This window comes from Belonocnema kinseyi, chromosome 7 (assembly GCF_010883055.1).
Source record: "Belonocnema kinseyi isolate 2016_QV_RU_SX_M_011 chromosome 7, B_treatae_v1, whole genome shotgun sequence".
Lineage (NCBI taxonomy): Eukaryota > Metazoa > Arthropoda > Insecta > Hymenoptera > Cynipidae > Belonocnema > Belonocnema kinseyi.
The window spans coordinates 50,224,433-50,233,925 of NC_046663.1; the positions used below are offsets into that span (position 1 = coordinate 50,224,433).

The 9,493-nt window shown below is 25.7% G+C and overlaps 1 protein-coding gene across 2 annotated transcripts in view; it reads right to left on the reverse strand.

The window, feature by feature from the left end:
- Positions 1–329: 329 nt before the first annotated feature.
- Positions 330–9,493, reverse strand: part of LOC117177244 (syntaxin-6) — a 22,304-nt gene continuing 13,140 nt past the window's right edge. Inside the window, exons 6-7 of one of the 2 annotated variants that reach the window (XM_033367826.1) lie at positions 6,317–6,411; positions 330–494 (exon numbers count right to left, since the gene is read on the reverse strand). In XM_033367826.1, coding sequence (XP_033223717.1) covers positions 418–494; positions 6,317–6,411 — 172 coding nt within the window. In that variant the 3' untranslated portion in view covers positions 330–417. Of the gene's footprint in view, positions 495–5,517; positions 6,412–9,493 lie in introns of those variants that run through there. The other variant, XM_033367825.1, reaches the window with a different exon arrangement.

A 9,493-nucleotide genomic window follows, 5' to 3' on the forward strand; every position in this document is an offset into this window, starting at 1 on the left:
TTGAGGGTATAAGAAGGAAGAGAAAGGGAGTTTTACCTGAAGGAAGGAGAGGAGGAGGAAGTTAGGAAAGTGTGAAAAGAGGAGAGGGAAAGTAAGAGGAGAAAAATATTGGAGGGGGAGGTTCGAATAACTTAATTAACGTCTTAATAGGCTAAGAAACGCTTTTTTGTAGGATCGCAGAGCCTACTTTGACTATTTTTTTTAAACGACGAGTAGCTAACGAAATTTGTAACAACACTGAAAGAGATTGGCGTTTATAATATACATATTTATTTTATTAATGATTAATTAAAACTATTACCACAGGATTATGAGAAATAAATATGAAATAAAGTAAAACTTAACGTACTCGGTCGTTTACATTAAAAAACGGTGAAGAAATAATCACCTATTAGGGCACTAGGAAAACAAAACAATTCACTTAATTATAAACAAAATAATTAGAACGATCAATATGGCAGTCAAGACTCCAATGGCTACCCATTGTCTGCGATCTAAAACAAACGGAAAGTAATGCCACTTGTTTTAACTATTTTCATTTAATAACAATTTCTACAAATTTGTTAATTGTCAACATATGTTCTCTTGCAATTGGCATTATTCAAATTGAAATCTTGCAAATTTACTCATAACTTGAGAAGACATAGTCAAAATGAATTATTAGAAATGAAAAATTATTTTTGAGGTGAGCTGCTAATAAAAATAAAATGAGAATTAACAAAGTACCCAATTTTCCAGAAGACCATGCAAAAAAAACCATGCACCCAATTTTTGTCTCCCATGCAACCAGTTAATAAAAATAATAAACATTCTAATCCATGATCATTACAGAATAGGATGGTCAAAAATGTGTTTGATTTTTTTCTTCCAATGTACACATGCAAACGTTTTCGAATCCACAAAAAAATAAATGCGTGTTCAAAAAAATAAAAATTAGAGGTCAATATTACGTGTGTCGAGTTGGCCCTGAACATTTATCTTTACTTATGCGAGTTTTTGGCTTTTCTCTGGATAAACGGTTTCTAAAATAAATTGTTTAAACGTTTAACTTAACAAACATAATTGTATAAACGATTTATTATTTTTAATAATATTCACTCAGAATATTAGGGTTTTTCCTGAAATTTCCAAATTTTAGGAAAATTTTCAGTTATGGTGAAGTATAGAAAGTTACCAAATTATTTATTTAAACAATTTCATATTGTTTGAAACTAGATTATTAATACTAATTAAAACATGATTCTTCTTATGTTCATTTATTATTTTTCCGTCACTAAAAAGGCAAAGAAAAGCTGCAAGTTCCAGCAAAAACTGCAACTTTCGAACAATACTCTAAGAGAGGATAGTTATAAACAATAATAAATTGTTAACAATTATGTTTGGTAAAATATATTAAGTAAAATACGATAAAAATTTGAACATTTTAGAAAAATAGCAAGTTTATAACAATTATTCAAATAGAATATTATGAAAAATTATAATAAATTGTTTCAAGAATCATTTATGTTAAATTAAATTATTTATTACCTCACTCTAATCAAAAAGTGGACAGAAAATGGAACATTTTAAAAAAACCGTGAATTTATCTCTATTCTAAGAGAAAATTGATATAAACAATAAGAAATTGTTAATGACCCTATAAAACATATGTATGGGGGTGAAATTTAAAAAGTAATTTATGATTTATATTATATGGCTAACTGTGAAGACAAAAGTTGAGAGTCAACTCGATATACTTAATATTAAAGAATTTGAATAAAATTCACAAACACGGTTTTTTTCTTATGAGGAATACGTGTTCGTGAGGTTTGCGGGACCTCTAAATATAATGATTTTTTTTAAATTTGGATTTATTTGTTTATCAATTCGAATAAATTTAGTAGGTATATGTATGCAAATTTGAAACAAATGTGGATCGCCTTATTACACAAGTAATCTATCAATCGATCAAATGAATAATGGAATAAATAATAGGTTGGGTCGAAAAATTGAAAATGATTGAATTCATTGATTATATCATTGAAAAGTTTCTTTATGACATTGGGCACAAATTAAAAAAAAAATTTTTTTCTTCATTTGGCAAGCCAATGGAAAATTTGTGATTTATTACTGTTTTATTTTCTTTTACATGAGTCATTTTTATACAAGATCCGTGAAAAACGGAATAAAAACTTTGAAATTTGAAAATATGTAAGTGTTTCTTTATGTTAATAAAAAGAGCATGAAAAAATAAATTTAACATTTTTTTGCAACTTTAGGTAGAAAATAACAAAAGTGCATATTTCGTGAACATATTTTCATACATTTTACCCAAAAAATGGAGAAAATTTTTTTTTTTACGATTCCTGCGTAAACGGATTTTATGGAATTTAAGTAAAAACGCCTCATGTTTTAGGATGTGTAAAAAATTGGAAAAAATTGTGTTCTAAACTTAAAAATATGTGTGTGTTTAATTGCATTATTCATCATTTTTTTAATAGTACCTTTCGACGAAAAAATGTAAATACCGCAAGAAAAAAATGGAATACTAATTACAAAATTATTCTTGTTGACGTTCATTAATTATTCGTTCATAAATAAAAAGTCAAAGAAGAGCTGAAAAATTCAGAAAATAGTGCAACTTTCTATTGTTGCTCTAAGAGAAGATACCTAATAAATAATAATAGATTTTTTTAATATTTATTTTTATTAGCTTGCTAACAAAATTTTTTTAAATACAAAATAGAAATTTGGCATAATATACCATACATAATGATAATAATAAAAAGGAAAATATTAAAAAATAAAAGATTAAAATATTCGCCTATATTCTTTATGAAAAGTTCTTTAAATAAAAAAAGTCAGTAAAAGTTTTTAAAAAGTAGTATATTCATCTACTACTATAAGTAAAAAATTGGCAAGACTTTAAAATGTTCAGAAAAATCTTTGTTTCCTTAGTTTATTTAAAAAAAAAACATAAAAAAAGAAAAGAACAAAAAACATTTTTTTTTAATTTAGGTACAAATTAATCAAATTGAATTTTTCGTAATTTACAAAAATATTTTTTGACGACAAAAATCGACTTCTTTTTTCCATCTAAGGTTATTTACTTCTATAAACTTTACCCACCAAAAATTGAAAAAAAAATTTTCCATACACAAAAAATTTGAAAATTTTAAATTGATTTACTCAGCGGTGAGACATTTTTTTTAATCTGTTCGTAATATCACAAAGAAACTTTCCATTGATATATAACCAATGAATCCAAATCATTGTGAGTTTTTCGACCCACCCTAAAGAATAACATGTTAGTGTGGGTCAGGAAACAATTATTTTTACTCTCACAAAGATTTGTACAACCTCTGAAACAATCTCTGCAATTTTATTAGTCCATACTGCACTTTTCTCGCTAACGGTATACATTTTTTTTCATTAAATTAGAATATTAGATTCTACACGTCACATAAACTGTGCAACCTGTCACACGCAACATCGGTGTTATATCAACAATCATATAAATAATTAATTTTTAATTTGTACCGATAACTGGTCAAATTTATATTATCATCAACAATAAAATTCACACTAAAAAGAGAGAAACGTCTTCTCATCAAACATCACGTTTTTCTAGAATATGGAATATTCAAAAACCCTGCTTTTTTTCTTATACAAACTATTGCTCCTTTTTTGTAAAGAAAAACTGACTTTATCGGCTGACAAAGAGTCAGGCACAAAACTTGTGCAATCCATTTTTCTATTGACTTCTTTATTATTTGGCATTATTATCATATTTGGCATACATCGTTACGCATTAACTTGGTTTTGTATTTGGCTAAAGCAGGGTGTCTACTCAAACCCTGTAAAAAAATGCCCTGAAAATTCCATTCTCACATTTTTTCATTTTATCGAACTTTCATTTCGAATTTGTTTAAATAATTGACTCAGAATATGTTTATAATTTCGCGTGTTTATTATAAATAACGTTTTTTCAGTCCTTGGCTTTAAACACACATTTTTCTTATTTAAAATTTTTTTAATCATAGCCAAGAGTTTCAAAATAGTATTATTTATATGTAAAATGTTTTTTTGTTTTCATTTGTGAATACAAATTTATTAAACGATAGATAAATTTTTAACCAAAAAGATGCATTTTCTACCAGAAAAGACGTATTTCAAACAAAATGAATAAATTTTTAATTAAAAAGATTAATGTTTAACCAAAAGTTGAATAGTTAATTTTCAGTTTGAAAAAGTCTAATTTTTAAGCAAAGAGACAAATTTTTAACAAAATTTATGGAATATTCAACTGCATTAGTTACATTTTCAGTTTAAAAAATTAATTTTCAACTAAAGTGCTAGAATATTCAACTGCATAAATAATTTCCATCCAAGAAGATTTATTTTTTACCAAAAAGGATGAATTTTCATCCAAATAGTTGAATTTTTATTGCAAAAAAAATATTTTCAAAAAAAATGTAACAGTTAAATTTACAGTCTAAATAGAAATATATATAAAAGAAACAATTTTTTAAAAATTACTGAAAAAGGTTCATTTTCAAGTTAAAAAGATCGATCTTCAACTAAAAATTGAATTGTTAAATTTAAATTTGAAAACAAAATTTTCGAGCAAAGAGGCGAATTTTGAACTAGAATTATAGAATATTCAACGGAAATAGTTCAATTTTCAGTACAAAAAAAAAATTACTTTTCAACGAAACATGAATTTTTATCTAAAGCAATTGAATATTTAACTGGATTAAGTAAATTTTTAGTTAAAAAATTAATTATCAACCAAGAAAAGGGAATTTTCTATAAAAAAAGACGAATATTCAACAAAATATTTTTTTTTTTTCATCCAAATACTTGAATTTTCAACAAAAACTATTAATTTTCTAACAATACAGATGAATTTTCAACTAAAATAATGTAAATTTTAACCGAGTTAATTAAATTTTTAGTTTGAAAAATTAATTTTTAACCAAAGATAATTTTCTAAAAAAGAAACAAAGCAGAAAAAACGTTTTCTCAACCAAAAATTAAACTTTTTAACCAAGGAGACGAATTTTCAACTAAAATTATGGATTTTTCTACTGAATTAGTTAAACTTTCAGTTAAAAATGTAATTTTCAATGAAACAGATGAATTTTAAACTAAAATAAAGGAGTATCGATCTGGTACATTTAAATTTTCAATTAAAAAATTATTTTTTAATGAAAAATAAAACGAATTTTCAACAAAATAGTTACAGTTTCACCAAAAAAAGATCAGTTTTAGGTAAAAACAATTAATTTTTAATACAAGAGTTTAACTTTCAACCAAGCAGTTAAATTATGAACCAAAAAAGATCAGTTCTCAAAAAAAATATATTAGTTGATATTTCAACCAAAAAATATATTATTTGAAAATAAAAAAGCCGTTGAATTCAATTTAAAAAAAAAAACGAATTTTCAAACTGGAAAGATTTTTCAGTCAAGAGAGACAAAAAATCAACCAAACCGTTGAATTTTCAATTTAAAAAATTAATTCACAACAACAATAATAAGAATTTTGACCAAAATAGTTAAATAAAGTAATATAAATCTACTTTCACAAATGAAAAAATGTTATCTAATTTTATATCGTCCAGGTTTTTGCAGGAATATAAAAATTCCCTGACAATTCCAGGTTTTTCAGGCGAGTAGACACCCTGTATTGGCTAATCTTAGACAAAAAATGTTCAATATTGGTAAATCAGTAAACAAACCTTTCATTCTTCCTATTTCGTTAATTATAAAACAATTCTGGATCGTAACAAACTATCTATCAGAAAAATAAACTACTTTCTGACATCAGTACAATTTTAGAAGAAGTTTTTTCTCTCCGACAAAAAAATAAATTCAGTTTTGTACTCATTATCTCTTCATAGAAAAACAAATGAAATCTCCAAAAATTTAAATAAGAATGTACAAAAGCCTTTGAGTTAAAAAAATATATTAAACTGAAAATAACCTTAGGGTTGAATCCTAGATATTATGGGGTTCTATCGTATATAATTCTACGTCTCTAGTCTATCGAGTTTAATATTTGTCTATGGGTATTTAGAGAGGTGGAAAAATATTGAGACTGGCACGTTCGTTTGGAATTCGTAGGAGGTAATTAGAAAATTAAAATGGATTCACGCATTTTAAGTTGTAAGTGGTACATGACTATGAAAGTGGAGGTTATTACTCCCTGGAGCACAGAAAGCAGTTAGTAATAGTGGTCGACAGAGCATAGAGAGAGGATGACTTATTAGGAATATAGCCTGTTTCGTTAGACGCTGAAGTGGTAGGAGCGGGAATGTAATTGTTATAGTTACCATTACTCATATGGAGCACCTTGGCCATTTTTTTCATGGTCGCGTCTAATTTGGAATCTGTCACCTCCAACTCGTTTCCGAAGTCGTCCAGCATTCTGAAATTTATAGGCGATATCAAGGGCCAATCCAGAAAGGGTTGCTCCCGAAAACCAACCGAGATTTAATAAGGGTGGCGATTCGGCGAGCGATTTCAAATTCCCGGCCAAGATTTACGATTTTCCCGGTCAAATAAAATTAAGATATTCATTAGGGCGGAGTGAAAATGATCAAATTAGTCGAATCGCTTGAGATGAGCGAAAAATATTTGTGGGTTGGCATTCGAAAAAAAATGAATTTTGAAATCATTTAATATCTTCTGTTCCCTTTTTTCATTTAAAAATTCAAATTTTTACAAATTTCGCTATTGCTTCGCAAATTATGAAAAATTTTTTGATGTACAGTTTTTCCTAGTGAATAATAATTTAAAAAATTTAATTGAAGAACAATTTTTTTCTCAATTTAGAAATTTTTCGAAAATGGCCAAAAAACATGTTTTTGCTGAAAAAAACGGGATACCATTGACAAATTTCTCCCAATGCACTAATCCCCCCCCCCCCCCCATTGGGAGGGGCATATTTGGTAATTTATTCCATCAGCTTATTCCTACGAAAATATCGTGTTGCAGTAATAGCACCACCATTTTTTGCGCCTGAAAGCTTGGTTTAAGCAAGTTGTCAAAATCGCTCAAAAGAACGTAAAATTAACAATTTTTGAACGCTAGAAACAGCACAGAAAAACTTTTTTTCGAAAAAAATAAAACTACAGTATGTTTCTTTCATTGAAGCTGAAGAAATTATGGAAAAAATTTGCCATATTTTTCGAAGCAATAGGGATTTTTTTGGAGTTTTCAAATAAAAAAAGGGAACAGAAGATATTAAACGATTTAAAAATGATTATTTTCACTCCGCCCTAATATTCATACTTGCCGCTAAACGCAAACAATTTATTTTAATTCATAATATTCATTATAAACACCCTTTAACACAACAGAGCAAAAAATTGAAAAATAATGAATTTTGAAACATATGTTTAAATTTTGCACTGAAAAATATACATTTTTAACAAAAACTAGAATAGTTAAAACTTAGTTGAAAAAATTAATTTTCAACCAAAAATTAGGGATTTTCAACTAAGACAATGAATCTTCAACTGAAATATTTGAATTTTCATGAACAAAAAATTAATTTTTACTAAAAAAGATAAATTGTCAACCAAAACTTAAATAATTAAATTTTAAGTTGAAAAATTAATGTTTAATCTAACAGATGATTTTTTAACTGAAACTACGGAATTTTCAATTAGAATAAGTTAAATTATTATTTAAAAAGATTACTTTCGACAAAAAAACTAAGTTAAAAAAAATAGTTACCTTTTCAAACAAAGTGAAGAGTTTTCAACTAAAATTATAAATCTTTAACTGATATAGTTGAATTTCAAATCAGAAAGATAAATTTTCAACTAAAAGGATGAATCTGCTACTAGAATAATTACATTTTTTAACAGAAAGATTAATTTCTACCAAAAATATGAATTTTCAACTAAAAAATATAATTTTAAACCAAAGAATAAACAATTTTTCAACAAAAAAACTGAAATATTCGGCAAAAAATTCCTAAGAAGTTTTCAATCAAATAGCTCACATTTCAACCATAAAAATGAATGTTCAATTAAAATTATAAATCTTCCACCAGCAAAATTAAAGTTTAAAAAAGAGATTAACTTTCCACCAAGTAATTTTATTACCAACCTAAAACATGAATTTTCAACTAAAATGGGCAATATTTAAAGGGGAATACTTGACTTTTTAACAAAAAGGGAGAAATTTTTAAACAAGAAAATTAACTGGCAAAGAAAAAAATAATTTTCTACCAAAAAATCGACTTTTAACAAAATATGTACATTTTCAACGAAACAGTTGTATTTCCAATTAAAAGAGGCAAATTTTTTCCAGTTGAATTTTGAACAATAAAAGATCAATTTTTAACTAAAAAAGGACATTCAAATTTACAGTTGAAGGAATTAATTTTCAGCCACACTGATGAATTTCCAATTAAGATTACGAATCTTTAATTGGAATAGTTGAATATTTTCTCAAAAAGATTAATTTTCTACAAAAAGATGCGAATTTTTTATAAAGTTTATTAATTTTCCAGCAAATAGTTTAATTTCCAAATAAAAAATATCAATTTTCAATTAGATAATTGCATTTTCAAAACAAAAAAATATATAAATTTTCAACCGAAAATAGAATGGTTAAATTTTCTGTTAAAAATCTCATTCTTAAAAAATATTTAAAAAAAAACGGATTTTAAGACAAATAGTTCAATTTTCTAATGAAATAGTTAAATTTTTAGTTTAAAAGCTTTATTTTCAACAATGTATTTTCATTTACAACCGCAGAGACAAATTTGCAATTAAAATGATGAATCTTCAACCAGAAAAATAATTCTTAACAAAAGAGTAGGACTTTCAACAAAGTAATTTTATTTTTAACCTGAAAGATGAATTTTTAACTAAAATGATAAATATTTAACTGTAATACGTGAATTTTTAACCTTAAGGGCGAATTTTCAAACAAGAAGATTAACTTGCAAAGAAAACGATAATTTTCTATAAAAAAATTGATTTTTTAACCAAATATGCGGATTTTCAACGAAACAGTTGAATTTTTAATCAAAAGACAAATTTGTATGCACATTATTAAAGTTTGAACTAGAAAAGATCAATTTTCAACCAAAAATGAAACAGTTAAATTTTCAGTTTGAGAAATTAATTTTCAAGCAAAATGACAAGTTTTCAACAAAAATTATGAATCTTCAACTGAAAGTTGGATTTTTCCATGGAAAAGATTAATTTTCAACCATAGAGAATTATTTTCTACAAAAAATATTAACTTTTCACAAAGTACATAAATTGCGAAACATATAGTTTAATTTTTCAATAAAAAATAACAATTTTCAGCCAAATAGTTGAAATTTCATTCAAAAAAGATAAAGTTTCAAACAAAAAGTTGCATTTTTCACAAAAAAAAGATAACGTTTCTAGCAAAAGGAATGGGGGTTTTAAATCAAGAAGACTATCAAGAAAAACATTCTTAATTCTTAACTTCAGAATTAATATAAAATATTATAACCTAAA